Here is a 22,766-nt window from a genome sequence, read left to right on the forward strand (position 1 = left end):
TTTGATTCTAGAATTACAAACTTCAAAGTAGAAACAAACTAAGTAGACAAACATATAACAAGACCTGTGTTCATGCAGAGTTAGACACAAAAAAGGTTAAAATAAAGATTTTCTTACAAAGATAACTGGTGGAAGCATTTAGCTGACATTTATAGGAACGAAGTGCTGTAAATGTTCTCAGACACATAATTTTTTGTATTACCTCATTTCCGTACACCATTAGATGATGAGTTGTGATGAGGGATTTGAAGACCACTACCCAGCTACTGTTGGTAGTTCTTTCAAACAAACTGTCTGCCAGTTGTGGGATGTTCACGTTCATCTCATTTGTGCACTGGATTAAGTCTGCAATACAGAAATGTTTGTTATTATTGAGTTCTGTCACAGAAGATCAATAACAAAAAAAAATATCAGTACACTCATTTTATATAGTAATATTTTCTATGAAAACTGAGGGGTTTTCCAGTAAAATAAATAATTTCTTGAAAAGCACTGTGGCACCAGTCTAACAGAACCTTGTAATATAAACTCCACTCTGCTCACTGCCAAGCTTCTCAGTCCTCAATTGCTTTTGCAGTTGCCTTAGGTAGTCCTAGAATAGAAGTGCCATAATGACTTGCACTATCTCTGACTAACAACTCCCAGCTTTTAAACATCCAAAGCATTAAATAGCAAAATAATTCTTAAATGCTACAATTTAGTCAAGTTTTGCTGGAAAATTATGACTAGAATTAGCTGTAACCTCAGACTTCTTCTGGCCTCTTAACAAAGCAGTAAACCCTTCTAGACATCAGTTCAATGGGAATAATAGAAGATTCAAATACTCCTTAGTCTTGATACAACACAATCAAACCTTCAAAAGGGCAGAAGAAACAAGTGAAAAAACGAGCCTCTAACTACAATGCCAGAAGTGGACAGATTTAATTTAGTTACAGAAAGTGGGTTGTTAACTGAAAAGGTTGTTAGGAGCACAGCAAAACCCAAGGCTGGCTAGCTAAAACAAAGGTATCCAACATTTGTTCAAGCTGGACTTCCAGCAGACAAGATCTAGCGACTCTTCAAGTACTTGTTAAAAAAAGTTTCCCGGTCTTCTAGATTTGCTATTGTCACAACTGTATAACCACAAGGAGCCATACATTTAACACAATCAATACAATAACAAGTAATAACCCACTAACTTATTTCCAAATGCTGACAAAGGAAACGATGACTTAAGATCATGATGCTACAGTGACAGATGTATCACATAATATAGTTGCTCCTGTTGTAACACAGCTTGCTAGCATTCAATATGAAGCTTAACTTAATGCAAGATAGTACTGGTGACATTTTACTACTACTACAACCTCCAAAATAAAACAGTCATTTTCACTCACACTGCCAGCCCTGCCGAAGACCATAGCTCAATAAGGGTCAGACCTGAGTAAGGCCTATGCCTGTCTGTCTATGGGCTACTAAGACTAACTGGAAACATCCATTTAATCTGAAGGCAAACATTTAATCTTTGAAGACAGTTTTACATCTTGCTATGGACAATCATTCATCACAAAGGACTCCATAAAGACAGGACCTTCCTTCAGCCACAGCAGCAGGTAAGCATGGCTACTGCAAACTCTGAACTAGTACGGTCCGAACTGAAAAAGCTGCTATTTACAAGTTTAAGTATTAAAGGAAGCAAGCAGGAAATGATTTCCACATTCAAAATGTGATGAGAGAGATTAGCCATTCCTTTATCTACAAGTAAAGCTGTGGTGACTACAGGCATTCATGACCTCATTTTTAAGTCACGGTTATCTATTATTGGATGATGATTTGGGGCTGTTGAGACAATGCTAGGATATTACTCAGCAAGAGACATGCTCTGAACTGGATCATTAAAACCAAGCCTTGCAGCTTCTTGATCTTCAGGTCTTCCCACCTAAGCAATAACACCAGCAGTTTTGTGCAAGGCTATCTGGCAGGAACACACACTAAATACAAAGGTATATGCATCACAGGATGTCAAGTCATACATTTTGGCATAAGAGGTGCAAATGCATGTTAGAAAGTGAGAACTTCTATTCTTAAATACAAGATTTGCCAACTACTCAACAGTAACAAAGAAAGAGGTGCCACTTGAAAATCCACTATCTAAAATTACTAAAAAAGTTATTATCTGTTCTAGATGATATTCTGTGCTGGAAGGAATGTTTTCTAAAATGCCATTGGCCTTTCAAAGCATCTTTTGGTATCTGTTGCAGCGTGTAAAAGAAAACAGGCTCTGTAACTCAGCAGAAAACGTAACCCAGCAGAAAAATCACCCCTCAGAGAACTGATGAGTGTTGACGTGAAAAGTGTATGAACGATCTTGGGCAGAGGGGGGAGAGAGGGGGTTCTCTCTCTGGGAGAGAACATAGGCAAGAACGGAAGTACACAGGCAAGTCTAGCCTTGAATGGAAGAAAGTAAATTTAAAACTGCAAACAAGGGCAAGAGTCACTGTGATACCAGTTACTAAGTTTAGCAAAACATGATGTTTCTTTCTCTACAAAATGCAGGTTGAACAACAGAGATGCTTAATAACCTGGTATGTCCCGATACCCCAAAGTGCCTACATCACATATATTTCAGAATCGTTACATCTAAAAGCTTTTTTGAAAGTATTTGCATAAGCAATGCTAATTAGTTAAAGAAATATTTGTACAGTTAAATCCAAATTACATCAGCAATTTTTGTGCTAACCATAAGGAGCATAGTACAGACAGAGCAGAAGCGAAGACAGTACCCTGCATCCCACACTGCTGCACTGCCTGTTCAAGACGACCGTCACAAACAGCGTTCTTGCTTATTTATCCTAGTCCCACAGACACCCTTCATTAAGGGAAAGGAACAAATATATAATTATTATCACATCCTACACTTTACACAACTTGTCTCACACCCACCTATGAAAATACTAGCTACGTGTTTTGAAACCCAAGTGTCCAAAGCAACATATCTCAAGACTGTTAGTTACTGGGTATGGTAATGAGCAATACAACAGACAGGTATATAACCAAAGGGCAAGGCACTAAGGTGAATAGTTTTAACCTTAGAAAAGAACAAAAAAGAAACAAACAAAAAGGATAACCCTTGGTGAAAGCGTGATGCCTGTTTCATCTTTGAGCTTCTTGTCATAGGAGAGAAGGAGGAGAATTGAATACTTACCCCCATCAATACTACAGAAAGTCACTCACTCTCTTCTGCATTAATGCCCACAACACCTCACAGTTGAAAAAGTGTGAAAAACTCTCCTGGAAAGTACAAACCACCTTCCAAACTCTAAAAGCTGCTACAACTTCAATAGCATAAGACACACAGGATATAGATTTTTCAGGACATGGTTTAGTGGGCATGGTGGTGTTGCGTTGATGGTTGGACTTAATGATCTTAAAGACCTTTTCCAACCTTAATGATTCTGTGATTCTGTAGATATTAAATAAACATTGATCATTGTTTCAAAGAAGGCAGCACTTAGCAAAAGAATTTTAAGTTAACCTTGCAGCTGGCTGGGAGAGTTGCATGAGGGAAGCTTAGACAGCTATGAATGCAGTGTCATATCCACAGATGTAGCTGGAGACAGCAGAGAGACGCCATCAGGATTGACCAGGGCTTAGAGCACCTGATGCACAAGAAGTGGATGAAGCAGGGGGGGCTTATTCCATCTGCAGAACAGAAGGCTAACGGCATGGACGCGGAATATAAACGCTATCTTCACAGTCAGATGTTTCTTAGAAGTTCACAGCAAAAGGATGAGGCAGCAGACATGCCGTAACAAGGGAAATTCTTATCAGATGAAGAAATTAAAAACCTTCACAATGAAAGTGGTCAGGCAGAAGAGCCCATAAGCAACCAAATCTTTTGAAGTTTGACATGGTTTAAGCAGGGGACTGATTAGAGGACCTTCTGAGGTCCCTTCCAACCTAAAGTAATCTACAATGATATGTACTGTCCACAGAAGAGAATGAGAAAAATGGAGACAAGCAAAAACAGAGACGTGACTTACAAAGTAAGTTAAAGTCCAAAAGACCAGTCCAACTGGAGTGTATTTTTAAAGATTTCAAAAGTTTAGACCTACTTAAGCGATAAGACTTATGTTTTGAAGAACTCCATTTACCTACCTACACTAAATCATACAGCATATTTAAGCAGAGATGTCAAAACTAGATTTTCCTAAAAAACAAACTAGAACTATTTTCAACTAGAAGAAACAAAACAATATTTTTGTTATAACAGTTAAAAATTTTTAGCACTAAATTACTTTCACATAATTCAGTTCTGTTTGGATTTATGGCTTTTTTCCAACCGGACTTTGCAAGGAATCCTAACAAAGGTCTGGTCTCCAAACATTTCAGTAACATTGAAGATTTGCAATTGCACCTGTATCAAAAGCATTGTATTGCCTAGTCCTGCTGAAGTTAAGTAGTACAAACAAGCAGTAAAATACTGTATAATACTCTGGGTAAGAAAAATAATGCATTTGCACTCCCAGACAAGATATCTACAGTCTTTACCACTGTTCAGCCTTCACTACAGGAAAGAACGAAATGATTCATTGCTTTATACAATGAATAGTTATTAGGTAAGAACAGTATAAAGGTGAAGAGTACAGTAAAAGTACAGCATGACTGGAGAATAACTGGAGATTCATACCCAAGAAACAAGAAGCAATCCTCTACACAAAGCAGCTACTACATGGCTAAGATGTTGATTTGAAGTACAGCATCTACTCCACACTAGGCATGTAGATCTGGATTAGCCAATCCATGGTATGTGATCATGAGACTCTTGACCCATGGCAAACACGAGGCAATCAGGCTAGAGTAACACATCAAAGGCATCTGCCACAAATTATCCTAGAAAACGTAGGCGCATGTTGAAAGCACACATGACCCAACTCCTCATGCAGAACCTCATTCTGCACTAAGCAGCTTCCTAAGACAAAGCTATGAAAAACTAGTTTACTTCCCCACAAAAAGAACCATCAGGTAAGCCAAACGTGGTTTTTATTACTTTCTTTCCAGAATCTTATACATATTAATTTGCAGTAAGATTATAAAGAATTGACTTGAAAATAGGCTTTGCTAACTGAGATTGTATCATTCGCAGTAACTTGAATAGTAAACTGAACATATGCCAGAATTATGTACCTCATGTACTGATTATTTCCAATGGCTTAGCTATACCTCTCATTTTGAACAACATTTCTATTCATAAGTATCAACCTGAAAATATTTACACGAACCTGATCTTCCAGGCCCAAAAATGTGCCCCACACCTCTAGTTACTCCAAAATAGGTCAAGCAACTGTGACAGATTCCCATCTTGCTAACTACTGCTTTTTCATCTATTATACCAAAGATGGCAGCTAGAGTGAGCACATAATTGGTTTATTCTCCAACATGCTAACAGTTTATTTTTTGGAGTTTTTTTAATGCTAGATCCCTGCTAGAGGTACTACTGAGTTTTTATAACAGTGTCCCCCAAAAGAGCTTCTTACAGGAGTCAGGCCTTTGTTTCACATCCACCCACAGACACAGAAAGTGGTGTCACAAATGCAGCATTGCAACTTAGTGCAAGACTCAATATGGAAACAGCCATCTGAACAGCAACAGTGGCAAAATTTGCCTTAATGTATATTTTAACTTCATAAACTAACAAACACTAGAAGTAGAAGACATGATTAAAGACAGGCATGTATACCTGCACCACATTAAACAAATATTTGATTTCTCCCAAGCCAACATAAAATCAACATACAAAAGACACTACAGATGAAGAATCAAGTAAACCACATATTAACAGCCTGAGCTTATATATTCAAAATATGCAGATGCTTAGCTCCAGGTCCAACAGGAGTCTCCAATTTATCCTGTGATCTTCCACAAACACATTTACACAGCTACACCCAATAACATGTCCTATATATGCATAGTTCTTTGATTTTTTTAAAAGTTATTATTAAAGACCACCCCATTAAATTAAGTGAATAGCTAATTTCTTTGTATCATTACCTTTGGGCAGGTGTGCATGTTATGTATCCCTGCCCTGCCACAAGGTATTGTCAAAGCTTAAAGGTCATTCCAAATAGACTACACACTTTTCAGACTGCATATGCTGCTTTATTTCAGATAAACTCAATGTCCAGACAAGAAAAATACTATGATAAAAGGGAGATAGATATATATATAAAAAAAATAACCACACATAAATTAAATCATGAAAAATTCTCAAGACCCTACTCTTCCAGAACAGTCAGAATCTAAATACTCTAAAATACAAACTAACAGAAGTTCAGCATGCCAGGAGAAGTGAAGTGAAGTTACCCAACAATGTCTATGAAGTTGTCAGGAAGCTGTCATTTGCCTTAACACTTCATCTCTTCTTAACAGGAAGAAAGCCAAAAATTATTATTATAATTTAAATACATACTGATGTATCCAAAGTATACGCCAAGTATGCATCAGATCAAGTTTACCTAATTGGTAAATTTATAACTGAAGCCAAAACACATAGCAAAGCCATTTCTTTTTTAAATATAGAAGGAAATATAAAACATTTCTTGAATGAGTTGAGTAATTATTCTTATGAAATTATGTCCACATAAAGGAGATGTGGCACTTCAGGACATGGTTTAGTGGGCACGGTGGTGTTGGGTTGATGGTTGGACTTGACGATCTTAAAGGTCTTTTCCAACCTTAATGATTCTGTGAGAGTTCAGTAGAACACAATCCATTTAGCATATGGATCAGCTTTCAAACTGAAGTAGTAACATGCTAGTGACTGACATTCCACTTGCATGAGGGAACAGTTCTGGCTAATCATTAATAGTGGAATATGGGACAGTGTCTACATTTAAAATAATTCTACTCAGGAGTGTGCACTTGCTTATGATCAGTCTTCTCCCTTTTCACTTATGGCTATACAAAAGGATTTTAGTAAAGCAGTTGAGATTTAAAAACCTGTTTGATACTGGAATTTTTTTTTCCCCCCTCTAGGGGAACAGTTTCTCCACAACACAGAACATTGAAAACTGAAATGATTTGATTTTATTCCACTTTTGAAACTCATGTACAGCAGGGAAAATTTTGTCTCCACTTAACAGCTGAAATAAAAAAACCAAAACCACACCCATACAGGTGTCTGCTCTGCTAAGACTCAAGTTCAAGTCCCTTCCCTAGCTGTCTAGATTTCAATTTGTATCTTATAAATCCCAAGTTATACCACTTTGTGCTATATTAGGGTCTCATTTTCCTGTGTTAACACTTCTCGCTCTAGACAAATATTTGATCACAGGAACAGAGCAACGAATGTGAAGTGTTCCTTCATTTGGCAAGTGATCTTAACTGAAATGCCAATGTTCAATATAAACATGTTACACAGTTCCACAGGTAAGGCATTACCAAGGGGTGGATGAGAATGTCAGCAGACACAACTGTTTCCTACATAATGCCACACAGTGTAGCAGCAGCTAACGCTGTCAACTGTTTTTAAGAATTTGGCGAAAAATTTTAAAGATCAGAAGTCAGCAAATTTGTGCCAAATTGATGATCTGAAGCGATGGAGTTTATGCCACTAGACAAAGATTTCCCTCCTTTGATTTTTGTATTAGGAATATAGTTACAGCAAGCACTCATGGGGGTATAAAGTTTAATTTACTATTTCTAAAGAAATTTCACAGGTTTGGGATTAACTTCTCCCCAACCCCCCTAAAACAGCTAACATGATCTATGTACCCATGTTGATGTAAAATAGTGCCATCACAGGTTCTGCAAGGCACACATGCCTGCCACACCTTTCCTTTCCAAGAGGACATGGAAAAATGCTATGCAACAGGGAAAATAGGTGCTATTGAGGAAAAAACCAAACAAACAGACACTCCAGATAAGTTAATGGAATATTTGACAGCAAATCTCAAATGAAGCAGAAACTGAATTCAGGCACATATTGCAGCAGCTGCAAAGTTTTCCATGGTCAGTTTTTATTCCATCATTTGCTGAACTAAAAATTTCTTTTTAGCCTGGATGGTTTGTGTGAAGTTTAAAATAAAAGATTAGATAATTCTAATCTCTCTATATTAGATATTATTTCTAGCTGCATTGTTTTCTTCAAACTTTGATAACAGATCATCTTCCTACCTTGAACGGAAGGCAAGTCAAGGTAGCCACTTGTTTTCAAATGTCCAGTATGAAGTATCAAGGAGAAGAGTTTTTCAACTGGCTGCTGATGACAAGTATTTTGGATGACAGTGGTTATTTTTTCTACTCACCTTGACAATGAAGGTAACAAGCACTTAAGATATTTCTCATCCTAATTCTATCCAGTTTCAAAAAATATTTTTCAATAAAATCCCAAAACTTGAAGTTACTTCACAAATACATACCAGTTTTATTTGAAAAGTTTCTGAACTCTATCAAAACACCTTGAAAACATTTACAGAATACTTAACATGTACTCTTCTTCAATATTTAAACACTAGAGGATTTAGCTGTGCCATGAAAGGATTTTGGACACTTATAAAAACCACAAGAAATAAGAAATACTGAAATAAGAACAAAGTACAGAGGTTGGCTGTCAAATCTGTTATTAAAATCTACTTGTAGAGATTAACAGTTCTGATGGCTGTGAACCCTGACACATTCAAACCCGATTCTACACATTCCAACTGATATTTTAAACCCAGGTAACTTCATGTATGCACATTGTAAATTTCTAAATAATTTCCCACCTCTTCCACAGGTGATGTCCTTATTTAAATATGGAAAACAAGATTAGAAAGTTCCTGGATGTAAATAAGTAATTTTCATTACAGAACCAAACAATCTGTCTAAAACCAATAATCAAAGTAGTTTTGAACACAAATTCAAGCATGTAAAATTGATAATTTTTTTAAAAATTATTTTTTCAAAGAGATTGATTTGGTAACTGCAAATGAAGCCTGTGCCAAAATAAAGAAACCCTGAACGGCATACTTAAGTGATCAAGCTAGGAAGAGACTGATGTTAAATTTCAGTTTGAGCCAGTACATAACATTTAATCCAACAGAATATTATATAACCCACATGTATTTGAAAACTGAGTAATACGTAAATATTTTCACGATTACCTGAAAATACCTACATTTGCAGTTTAAAACAAAATGTCATAAACAATATTTATTCTAAATTTAGTTTTCTTTCTCTTCTGAATACACCATTTGCACCAAACTGCTTTACTAGAATGAATTTTCTACAGCAGGCTTCCAAGTGGCTTCACCCAAGTCGCCTCCAGAGGGCAACAAGAAAATCTGGACCACACATTTCTTATAATCAACAATGAAAATTCCAGTTGAAAATTCTTCCTCTGCATATAGCGTTACTCTACGAGCTAGACACACTGACTCAGGAGAAAAAATGGAAGAGTTAAAGCAATCTGAGAAGACCAACTCTGTTCAGGGCTTTCCATGTTTAAAAAGGAATGTGATTTAATCTTATTTATATTAGATAAGCAGGATAAAAAAGGCAGAAGGCAGGTTTAATATAAAGTAGAATAACTTGTTCTACAGCCAACAATTTATATTTTCATTTCATCAAGTTGCATCTTGTCTTTTTCTTCCAATTTAAAGAAGACTATCATATTATCTCTCCTACCTAAAACTGCAATTTCTAAGTGCAATGCTTAAACTACTTTAAATCTGTCAGTAACCCTGTGAACTCAGCATTATTGCCTCAGGTATCTCTAACTGCCTAGATTTACTCTTACAGGAACTCTTTGACTAACCTTTCTTTCTTATGTTGGAGAAATGTAAAAATGATTAAGATACTTTCTGTGAAAAACAGAGTACAAATGGGTTCAGCAGGACAACTGTTTCATCAAAGACCTCTCCAAGTAACATTAGGGATCTCTATGCATCAATAAATGAAACAGTACAAGAAGTTAAAAATAAGGGAAGTGCAACTCAAAACGCTTAGGTAAGTCACACTGACAAACAAGATTTTTTTTCTTTTTTTTAATTTTTCATCTTAATTCCCACATACAGGTAGGTGCCAAATTACCATTTTGATCAACCATTCATAATGATTATTCAAAGTTCTCCACAGTTACAAATACTGTGGAAACGACAAGTCTGGCTAAACTACATTTATGGAATCAATTTCTCAAGACATAGAACACTGTTTCCCAAATAATTTCTTACCTTTAAACTTGCTGAGTACTCCCATCACACTTTAAAGGCTAACATCAAAATACTACTAAGTTTTCTCTCAACAGCCCCAGCCACATATTGTAAATACAGTACTCTAAATTCAACTACATTTGCCTCATTAATCCAGAGTCAGTTACAGGCACAATTACACAAGCATAAGTGTACCATGACAGCATATAAACAAGTTAGAGCAGTTTAGAAACTGAATATACCAACACCACGATCCTTCCTCTTATCTGCTCATCCAATCAGATACATTTCTCCTTCCAAAAAAGTGAGTATTTTAAGCTGTTTCGTTCATCCTGCAAGAATCATTGTGTTATAGTTTCAAACAAGAGAAGTTGCTGATATTCTGTTAAGCTCAATATAAGAAAATAACCTGAACTGCCAGATCACAGCAGAATAAATAAGACAAGTTATACATACTTAGGTTCATGAAGTTATAAAATAATTCGTGTTGGGCAGAGCCTCTGGAGGTCACCTAGTCTAATCCCACATCTGAAACAGGTCCATTTAGACCAACTAGGTTTGCCAAGCTCCACTCAGCTGCTGCAGAGTCTTGGCTAAACTTACAGGTTGTTGGAGCCCAGATCCCTCTGAGGAACAAGCTCTCAAAGACATCCAGCTGTGCAATCAGTATCAGTGACAACTAGTTTTGTTCGGTTTTATGACTTCTCCTCTCGCTTTTCATAGAAGGAAAAGGCTATCAAGCTAACAACTGAATGGACTTGGAGCTAATAGATCCAAGTTATGTGGCTACTGCTACAAGCTAACTGATGCCTTCATTCCCCCAATATTGCTACTCTTCAAGTTCAATACAAACCATAGCTTAATTCACCTAGATCTTGATGCAAGTTTAAACACATCACGTAAATCGGGTTTTTTTAGACCAACACAATTCATAAGAACAGGTCAGAATGGTTACGTGAACAGTTATACTAGGAGAACCATCGACAGGGAAGCAAGAATAAGCCTTAAATTACACTTTCCTTCCAACTCTATCAACTAACTACCCTTTATATTATTTGAAACACCATATACTTTATTTTCAAAGCCCCTCATAACTTAGGTTCAGCCTACCACATCTAAATCACTATCAAATCACAGAAATCTGTAAAGTTTGGAAAGGACCTCAGTCAACACATAATTCCCCTGCTTCATCTTAGATGTAATTACCCATAGGATATGTTTTCATGACAGCTCACTGGCACAAAACAGGGTGGTCCCATTCCTGCCTCTACCTTGCCAACAGCCACACACTTCCATTGCTTATGTTATGCCAGCACTGGTGTACTTCCCTCTGAACCATATTAATTTCACAGAAAAGAAAAAAAACCCCGTAACTTAAGTGGTGGTGGGTGGGACGACAGGGGACAACACCCTGCACAGTTCTTCCATTGTCCTACAAGATAAAAAAAATGGTTCACAGAAGACCAAAAGTGGCAAAAGCCACTATAGAAGAGGAGATGATGGCATGCAAAAGAAGGGGGGAAAAAAAGGAAGCAGACAGGTCCTCCCCACTTTCAGCAACAATGAGCCATTACATTACTCAACCATCCAACTACAGTCATCTACTGTTCTCCAAAGATGTTTGCCTTGGCCTTCAATGGCTACTCCACATCATCTCCATAATTCAAAGTTTCCTTAGACCTATCTTATATTCCAAAGGCCCAATGTTCTGGTGCAGATCGTTCCTCTTGTCCTTCTCAGTGGAGACAGAATATGTGCCCTCTGCATAAAAGCCATCAACACAATGGAAAAAACACTATTCTGTTAACCACTTTTATTAAGAAAGTAGTATTTTTCTTTCAGTGTTTCCCAATATTCCAGTCTTAATTCAGCTGATCTCCTCTGGATTCTCTACAGTTTCACGAGTTTTTTTTTTTTGTTTTTCTTTTAAATACAATACCCTAAACAAGTATTGTTTTTTCTTCCCCATCACAGCTTTCTTAGTATGCCATTTTAAAGAGTGAGTTATAAGCTCTTTTCAGCACAAAAATACACATTTTTATTACAAACCCAACATGCTGAGACAATTTTTAAGAACAGACATATAGTGATCTTGTTTATATATGGTGAAGTCATGCTCAATGAATACAAGCTAAAAAGACCAAAGAACAGGAGACCACAGTTATCCTGGGCACAAAATGTGAACAGCGATCCCCAACTTACGTTCATACCACTGGAGGCTTCTGTCAGCTCGGCCTACATCAAATAGTGTATGGCTCACTAGAACTGTCTTGGCTGAGGACCTGAAAGTCTGACTTTCAATCCTTTCATACTTCAAAGTAGTAACACTGTTCTCCTACACACCATGGTAGCAGTTTGAAAGACCTCTCAAAAATTACAATCTCCCAAGTGCAACACTATTACTTAACTGAAATATGCACACCAAGTTTAATAAATTGAAACTAAGGGCAGACCTATCAGTATGAATGAGCCAAGTCACAAAGATAAAACATTTTCTGCCACACACTGTTGTCAAACTTTTCTTCCTGCACACCTACACACATACATTGTTTGTATTTTTTTAAAAGTTTGTGAACTTCTAATTGCTTCTCTTTCATATAAAGAAGAAACAGATGTATAAGATTGTACAAGGTAAATTTTTTCTCCCCCTCTAATTTAAGTAACACTTCTTATGACAGCTTTTCAGATATCCAAGTATTTTTCTCCTGCTGAAGCACTATCCTTGCAAAGTTCCAAGTTTTATTAATATTGCATTACTCTTAAGAAAAGACCTTAAGTTCTTCCTCTAAACAAGATAAATCAACTACTGCTTCAGCACCCTAAGGCTGAGAAATATACAATACATGCTAATACTACTGAACACTTTTACTCCACATTCAATTCCTACAGTACCTTTTAAGAGCATTTTATCACTAAATCTAGTCCAAAATAAGTATTAGCTCCCCCACACACACACTAGCACTTCATTCTCACTGAAAAGTGTCTGTAAACTTAGAGCTTTGATCATATCTTTACAAAACATGCTTAATAATGAGCTTATGAATGATATTCTAAAGGCGATTCTTGACTACAAGATGAAAAATGCCTGCATCAGCCAACTAACATGGCAACTCCTGCATAACCAGTACATTCAATCTGAGTATTTAACACATTGGCCTGTTTAAACCAGGGAGAAACAAATACTCTTTTTCACCAATCACAAGCTAGTTTCAATGCATTTTCATGAATAAAACTATGAACTTATTTTTTCAACATTCAGTCAGTATTTTCAGAGCACATAACTGCAAACACTTGAGGATGCATCCACATCATGTTCTGATGAGCTAGAAAGCAGACACATACCTCAGGGGTTCTGTATGAGCAGTGCTGTTTGAGAATACATTAGGACAGGTGGTGAGGCAGGCTTTGATTTTGAATGACAGCCGCCTGATTCAATATTGAAATAAATATTCAAGTTTAATATATTAGAGTATAATATTAAATTACTGTATTATCTCTTATAATAAATATTTAAGTATCCAGTATAATATTTATAGTGTGGATAGTCATACACAGTGGATGGAAGCACAATGAATTGCATTAGGTGGAACATTTCTATTTTGATGAAGACTAATTACTTTGAAAATTGTATAGCTTTAAAACTACTTTTATCTCCTACTGCAAACAGGAAGCTATTTCAAGCAACTAGTCTGCATACATGTGAGTTTCTCCTATGATTTTACCTTAAGGTGCATAGAGAAGGCACATAACATGGTTTATACATAGCTGAGAGAGATCAGTATGTGATGCCAAAGACATTAACCCTCAGGTCTCTTCATCACCAAGTACACATTGAATATGTTATCATGCTGTTCTCTATCTTTCTCTCTGACAAGAATAATGCCATCTGCCTTTGCATACTGTAAATTTTTGGTTATAGTATGCACTTATAGCCCCTTCCTTCTGCTCCAAAGGAACATAATCTGTAAATATTTCATAGCTATTACACCTCCATACAATAAAAAGAAGTTGTGCTAATGGACATGTGTTAAAAACGAGACTTGTGAAATAGATGGACAAGCCGCTGCTGTACTGCCAATAGCAAGCAATCAGTCCTTGCAGTCTGCTCTCAAATGCCTCCTAGACTCACGCAAAGTACTAACAATATGCGCTTACCTGGCAGCTTGCTAGCAGTGGTACAGTAACATTATCGTAACACAGCCTACTGGAACAGAGAAACCATTTTGTCAACAGCAGACACTGCAGAACAAAACCCTCAATAAGCACAACTCTGTAGTTGTTTTGCAGCAAGACGCCTTATTTTTTTCAAGAAGGTGGGCTTTTAACATAACAACGGTTTACTTCCGTATCTAACCCTCCTCAATCCCGCAAAGAACTCCAGATCTCAACTTGTGGGAGTATGTCCCATAGCTGTTGATGCCACCATTGGTGATAAAGCTAAATGGCCTTTCCAAAGCTTCCAGTCCCAGAGCTCACCTGGTCCATATGGGATTCAGATCAAACCTGTTAACACTGCCTTCCAACACCTGCAACTTCCTTAATCCCGCATTACAGGCAAACCAACAGAGAAAACACGTCTGCCTTCATGCACAGCACATTTTGTCAGTAAACACTCTAGCACAGTTTCTAAATCTAAATATATGTATCTTCTAAATATACAAAGTATTCACACAAGTGCAATTTAGGTGTTTCTTAGAAGTCAAATTTCCACATCACTTTATGCTAAAAAACATGTCAAAGTAATTTTCTATTAGTGGTTTACCATCACTCCACAGCATAGTGAAACCGAAACCACTCTCGAGTGTTAACGCTAGCCTGACCTCCTGCCACCAGATTGCACTGAACAGATTTTCAAGCCAAAAAATTCTCCTGATCTTTGTTATTTTAGAACCAATCACACACATGTAATTCACATTTTTTTTCCCCTTTGAATGGTAGTGCTGCATCTTTAGTTAGACAGTTTAACAGACATAACTAAAGGTAAGAAATAACCAAAACCATCTGATCTGAGGTCTTCCTGCTTCAATACCAGTCTCATTTCACTAGCTCAAAAGTCTTACTCACTCTCACAAGATTGTTTGGAATATCTGTTATTCTCTCCCATTTTAGAATAAGACTTTGGAAATTAGATTTCCTTCTAAACAGAATCTAATTCAGAGAAAGAATAGCACATTTTTCCTGAATGCCTTTGGGAGCTGTCACGAAACGTGTATTTGAGTTAAAGGAGTTATGCCTCTGTATTTGCCTACCTCCATCAGTGCTGAAGATGTGTATATCCACCTCTGTACAACAAAGTTTTCTGGTCAGACTATGACCTTCTTTACAACAAAGGTTTTCCAGTTTCTGGAAAGCACTCATGCCAAAAAACATCATCTACTACACAGCCTCCCAGACTGTGTAATGCCTGCAGCACACTAAGTGCACTGGTATCCTCAGCAAACTGGAAATTAGAGAAGACAATAAATCCAATGTAATCATAAAAATATTTAAATGCACAGTAGGACATATTTCTTGGCAGATACCATCCTCTACAGCTTCACCTACAGTAAAGGGCTGTCCAGTCAAACACTGTAAAAAAAACAAACCACCCCACACATATCATTTAGTGGAAATATGCCTTCTTTTCTCAAGAGTTCATGCTAGTTTGTTGTACAAAATAAGTTGTACTGTCAAGAGATTCTAATGCTGCAACAGCATTTATTGTATGTCCTTTTGCACCTGCAGCATATTGGCTAAAAAACACACACTCCACATTTAACTGCTTTTCATATACTTACAGAGTGGTAAAATTGGGAGTTTAACCCAATAAAGGGAAAAATCTGAGAAACTTTTGCACCTAACATCAGAGAAGTTTAAGCTATATCCTAAAATGGAACCATTATTAAATCATGCTCTTCGAACATCATAAAGATGCAAAAAACACTTTAAGTGATTTACATTCTTTTTAATATAGGAAGTATCAAAAGCCCAGTACATGAACTTACTGAAAGTGGTGCATTTCCTGGCATATAAGAAACAGAAGCAAGTCAAAACTATTTAGATTTTTGTTTTTATTTAGTAGTATTTATTACACAACAGTGTGACATGCTTTTCCTTATAAATATCACGATGCCCACCTGTTAGAGCAAAACTCCTCAGATAGTAGGCTTCAGCCCAGGTTCTCACTATGAATAAACGTCACACACATCATACTACAATTGAGACATGAAATGTTTCCTATTTTGCATGGAAAATCTGTGTATCTTACTTTTCTGTTGATCTCTCAGGAAATACCTACAGCATGCCCCCACAGTGCCCTGTCAGATGATTGCTTGCTGGCTGGTTTAGCTGACTAAACAGAGCTTAACAGGTCTTAATGAAAACTAGCTCTGATTTAAGACCTTGTAAACCATGACATATGAAGTAGCCTAACAAAAGTGGAAAAAGGGGAGAAGTGGGGAAAATAAGGCAAAGTCAAGAAAATCACACTGCTAATAAGCAACAACACAAAACACATTTCATGAGGGAGTTTTGCTGAGGAATCATTTTTTTTTCTGTGGTTTCTGTAAAAAGAAGCTGGTCAACCCCAAACTAGTAACCCAACTAGTAACTAATTTCACCATAAGAGTTCTCTCTCTCCACTAAGAATGCAGGGGCAACAAAAACCCTTGCTCAAAGCTTGCTGCAAAGCTTTCCTTACCAAATAGCAGTTAACTTAAATTGCTTTCCTCATTGGTCTGTTATTTGCCTATTATATCATACAATGCGTTTTCTTAAAGGAAAAAAAAAATCCTGACAAATTATTTGAATGTGCAAAGCAGCAAATCCCCAAACTTCAAATATTTATCATTCAGTGAAAATCAAACACTGTCCTTCTCCTACAAAGTGACTGGCAGAAAGCCAAGCAAGACAGCACAGGTTTACACAGTTGGGTACTTGGGCTAGTATATCAGAGATCAAACGGGATAAGTTTTGTACTCCCTGATGTTACCCAAAACACCTTAAATACACAGTTTTGCAAAATGTGTCTGAGATCTTTCTTACTTTATGCTGAAAAACTGAAAGAAAAATAGCCAGCTTTGTAACAAAGCATGGGGACTGAGGTGATAGTATAAAGTCTGAAATGAATTCTAGACTTGAAATTGTGTTGCTCTCCTTCTATTCCTTGCTCCTTCCCCCCATCTCACATGTGATTTCTTCATGTGAAAGGCTATCTACATACCAGCGATCTCTATATGACTTCTGTCTACTCCCAAGTGGGACTAATCTTAATTTTTCCCAGCAGGAATAGCAGGACGAACCACAACAAAACCCATGAAGCTGCTCCCTCCATGCTAACATACTTGGCGATGTACAAAATTCTAGTAATTTTGGTTTAAAAAGTGTCACTACTTTCTAAATTACCAATTTTTAAGCAACTAAAATTCAAGATACCTGAACCTACAGTACTTCTTGCAGCCATTTTAACACAAGCTCCATCAATTCCATATTCTATTTCACACTTTACACTTAAAGAAGGTAAACTTATTAAAGGAGATTTGTCACTGACAGACACTTTTATACCTTTTCTTTTGTCTAATATCAGATCAGATTTTGACATGAACTGTTAGCGAACTGGATAAAACTGAGCACTGGAGCTCAAAGAAAAAAAACTAGTTAGAAAAATCACCTCTCCCCCATCAAAACACAGGTGTCTTTACAAAACTGTTTCAACTGACACTCATGTACTCTAAGTATGCGGCTCTCCCATGAAGGGAGGCAGTCAAGTAAAGGAACAGCTAAAATCCTCCATGCTATTAATAGAAATGTTGGAAATGCCTGCCTGATTTAGCTTTTACTTCCTTCTTCAATTTAGACTAACATCTCCCATGAGATATTTGGAGCTCCCCAGGCAAACAAGACTCATCCTGGATCATGCCAAGTACAGCTTCAATGCTGATGTGAATAGCACCCTTTTACAAGGGCACAAGAGCTAGAGGATCAAAACCACCCTTTACAGCCTATGTCAAAGCTGCTCGGAGTAGATGTTTTAAAATATACTGTGATACAGATTAGGGTGGAACAGGAATGGTCTTCATTGAACATGGAGAGTGAAAATGAAGTGTATTTTTCCAGCACCATACATTAAGCTTTAGTGATTTTCAGTAGATAAAGCAAAGGAGCTTACAAAAAGGAATCCACCCTCTTACAACCATGCTTTTATGTCCGAGTTTCATAAATCCAGATCAGCTCTTCACCTCATCTCCCAGTTTTAGAGATCGTTCATGACCACTTGATAACCACGTGGTCACTAATAAAGTTTCACAGAGTTTTAGAGCAAACAAAGTTTCAAACCCATAAGTTTGAAACTGGACCGGTAAGGGAAGTTGTACACAGAAAGAACTCCTCCGTATCCCACAGCTTTCAGTTGGGAATTTCTCTATTTACCATGCACACAGACATGTCCCTATCACAAACAGCCTCTAAGATAAACTAAAGCCAAGAGCAGAAGTAAATATCATCTGCCTTTTGATCCTCAGTGAAAGAAAGGTGACTTCAGACAGATTCTATCTTTGAAATGAAATTGTTCCATAAAGAAAATCTCTAACAATGCAAAATATAGTTATTCCATTTGCTTCAAAATAAGATTTGTTCACTGGTTAAAACCTCAGAGAGCTAAAAAGAATATGGAGCTATAGTAAAACTAGATGTTGTAACATCTTGTGTGAGCCCTACTATATACGAAGAGGCTGACCACATTCCCACCTACAAAGGTTCCTCATTAACAGTTTAAAGGACAAAAGTATCTCCTCCAACACAGTGTATTTCCTTTACAGATAATTACATCTGAAGCAAGTCTCCTCATAAAAAAACCTGTGTGTAAACAAAAAGCAAAAACCAACAAAACAGAAAATCAGCCCCTGGAAACGCAAGAGCTTCAATGTAATTCCAAACATCAGAGGTTCCATTAACCATGCTGTCCCCTGGTATCTGAGAACTAACACAAAAGCTTCTCTGGATTTCCATCCACTTGCATGCCAAATTCAACACTGAAACAAACTTCACGTACTCTGTATTTTTTATGCAAAGTAATCTGCTAGGAAATTTACTTAATTTATGTTTTAGCTTTAATTACATTTGATAGGCTTAATGATGCTACTGTTGTAGCAAAGCATTCCAACTGAACAGATCTGGAAGAAAGTCTGAGCTAGCTCCCTATTAACAATCAAGAACCTAAAGATAAAAGTCTATATCCAGACCATCATTTTCTCCCAAAGCACAACATCATGTGCTAGTCCCTGTGTTTCGAACAGTTTACAGCTAGGAGTTATGCGTCTTGAGTTTTTCCATCAGACAACTAATCAAATGCAGCAGCTTACTATGCGTTTCATATCCTTATTATAAATAACTATGGTCCAGGAATGCAAAAGAGTTCATATTTGGCTTCCATTGACTTTTCTTTTATTCCTATGATTAAAATTCACTTCACATATTTTTGATACTCTAAATTTTATTCTGCAATGCTGTACTGTGACACTCATGACTGAAATGCAAACAGGGAGAAATAACTCCTATTGAATTTAATACAGGTTATTAATATATTAGACAAAATTTTATTTAAGGGATAATAAATCCAAATTCAGTGATTTGAATAAAAACAGCTAATTACAGCATGTCTGTATCAATGAAAGCAGTGACATGGACTGTCACCCTGAGACTTAATTTGAAACTAAAATCTACCTAAAGATTACAGTATATTTCTAAAAAGTAAACAAACCTGGTTTCTCAGGAGGAAAAAAGAACACAAGGATATTGCTCAGAAAGGCATTTTTTCCTATTTATCTGCAACTATGATTTGAACAGTACTAGTTGTACCTCATGATGAGTAAGAAGTAACTGCAAGTAAAACATATGAATTTCACCCCAAAACTTACAAATGCACACACTTATGTAAATATTAACCTTAAGTACCACTCGTCAGAGAGAAGAAAAGGATGAAGGCATGAGTAAGCTAGACTTTATGAAGCTAGCTTTACATCAATATAGAAATGAAGAATTGCTTTGTGAACTACAGCTGCGTGTAGCTGCTATATGTAATGAAGTAAGTATTCCTAACAGACTGATTTTTAAATGAAAGTTATTTTTAATCTCTTCGTAACAGTATATTTGCTGAATTATGAATACCAATGGCTTCTGGCAAATACAAAAAGGCACTGACAACTAAATCCAATTAAATTATACTACCATTCTCAGTATGGCAGCTTAACCGTAACTTAACTACTTATCACAGTAGTTTAAACAACTTTTAACATTTTACATCAAAAATTAGGTCAGGTCAAGAATACACAGAGTTGTGGATCAAAAAAATTCATGAAGTTTGAAATAGACTGCAATGACAGCTGCAACTATGATGGCAATACTGGGTGGGGGGGGGGTGGAGGGGAAGTGGATAAATCAAATTCAAGTGTGACCTGATTTCCAATTAAATATTGACTCATTTGTCAGCAAGAGCAAAGATATCAGCCAAATAAACCACATGCAACTGCAAACAAATGTAGGTGAAATGCTGATGTGATTTCTGAACATATGGGGAGGAGGGGAAAGAGGGGCACAACACTACATAAAGAAACTAAACCCAAAACAAAAAGCACACACTTGAACAGCAAAAGACAGGTACAGAAACACTGCCATATCGCCTCACAGCTCACTAGCCACCCCAGAAGAATCCAGAGATCACCAACAGCAAAGCAGCTTACAAGCAGCTGTTGAGAACACCAGGGAACCAAGAACACCTACTTCTACCTGTTGAAAGCCAAGACACTCAACCTTCTGATTGGGCAGATAGAGCAACAAATTACAGAGCTGCTCTGAGTGGATTTACTGCCAGATTAAAGGCACAGAAAAGTCCAAAACAAACAAAAAAACCACCTTAGAACATGCTTACTTGTTTGTAACCTGAGTTTAGTTTAAAAATTTGTATGTTACCCACTCTGGGTTTGGAAATCCAGTTTACTGTTGTAACTTTAGAAACTTACTCCGTGCAGCTGAATACCAGTGGGTTGCTTTTGTTTTGTTGGGCTTTTGGTTTTGGGGATTTTTTTGAACAAACCTAATTGAGGAATGATATGAATTTCATTACCACCTTTTTCAGCTGGATTAAAAAAAACCAGTTTTTACAAGCTAGTAACATGGATATTATTTTTCACATAACATGTGTTTTTTATACACTAACTATTTGACTAGGAAACAGCATTATTAAAGATTCATAATTTGTGCTTTAAGTTGTATTAAATAAATTATTTTTTTAAAAAAATCAACAAAGGTTACAAACAATAGAGATACTTTGTTGATGTCATAACACATGGTTGGCAACTGGAATAGCTGAGCTACATGCTACTGCAAGTACTATATTTAGAGTAAATATGTGAAATACCAGAGTGCAGTTTCAACCTGTGCAAACTTATCACTTCCCATATAAGCAAAAGAATCACTGCTGCTAGAATGGCACCGCTGCTAGAGAGTACAGATGTTGTAGCTGAAGGACAGCTTGCTTGGGAGGAAGCAATAAAGAACAACACTAAGTGAAGATTTCCAAAGTGTCTTCTCAGGAGAATGTGTTGGAAAGGGGAAAAAGAAGGTGTTGATATGGTAAGCTCTTCCTCAGTAAATGAACACAGGTCTGAAGGAAATGATATAGGAGGGCTTAGAATGAGTATAAACCCTACCTTTTGTGTTTTTTATAGACCATGTATACGTCTTGGCATAAATTAAAACAAAACCACAGGATTTCCCTTTATGCCACCAGTGTTCACTCCAGTAAATTTTCTTATGCTTCATGCTAAGAATTGACACTCCCAACCTAGAATTTGGTGTGGACCATGCTATTTTACACCCCCTGTTTTGAGGTAAAACTTATAAAAGCCTGATTTACTCAGGTTTATTATTACAAATGATCCAGATAAGCTTCACTTTATTAATAAAGCTCCTTTAGCAAAATAATGCAGATGTTTAGTCACAATCAGAAAGTCCAGCGTATTCGTTAAGTCTTTATGAAACGCTTAACTTCATTAAGTTACTTTCACACAGTTAAATACAGCTTAGTTCCCTAATTTCTCAGATCTCAATACCCGATTTGTCACATATTACTCATAAGTTGGATTTGCCATTGGTAGACTTGAGAGTACCACAACATAGCACTGAATTTACTTAACATAATTTTGAGGTTTAGAAACTACCAGCTAATTGATAAAGCTCTGACGTAAAGCTAGGGGTGAAACACGAAGTGCAAAGTTTTTGTACTTCCTTTGAGTTTAGAAGGATGCATAGTTAATAAAAGTTCATACCCTGCCTGCTCACACTATCTCATTTCACAATGAGAAAACTGCTAGAAGAGCAAGAAAATATCAAAACCAACAGTTTTATATCACCATCAGGTTTTTTTCCTTTCCACTTGGTTGCAGTTTTTTGGCCAGTTATTTCTTGTCTACTTCTAATCCAGTGCAGACGTACTCAGTAAGAAAAATCTCTCTCCTACCTAAGCCTTTGCAAGGTAACATTCAGCTCCAAATTAAAACTACTCTAGCATTAAGACTTCAAGCAACAGGAAATCTAAATGGTTAAACTCACATACTAACGGAC

The 22,766-nt window shown here is 36.8% G+C and overlaps 1 protein-coding gene across 4 annotated transcripts in view; it reads right to left on the bottom strand.

Moving 5' to 3' along the window:
* PICALM (phosphatidylinositol binding clathrin assembly protein) overlaps positions 1–22,766 on the bottom strand; it is a gene marked incomplete at both ends in the record, with an annotated part of 66,756 nt that overhangs the window by 38,388 nt on the left and 5,602 nt on the right. For all 4 annotated transcript variants that reach the window (XM_082010454.1, XM_082010453.1, XM_082010452.1 and 1 more), the window contains one exon: positions 203–345. In XM_082010454.1, the coding sequence (XP_081866580.1) occupies positions 203–345 (143 nt within the window). The remainder of the gene's footprint in view (positions 1–202; positions 346–22,766) is intronic.

The sequence above is a fragment of the Phaethon aethereus genome, assembly GCF_964289735.1.
Source record: "Phaethon aethereus genome assembly, chromosome: 1".
Taxonomy (NCBI): Eukaryota; Metazoa; Chordata; class Aves; order Phaethontiformes; family Phaethontidae; genus Phaethon; species Phaethon aethereus.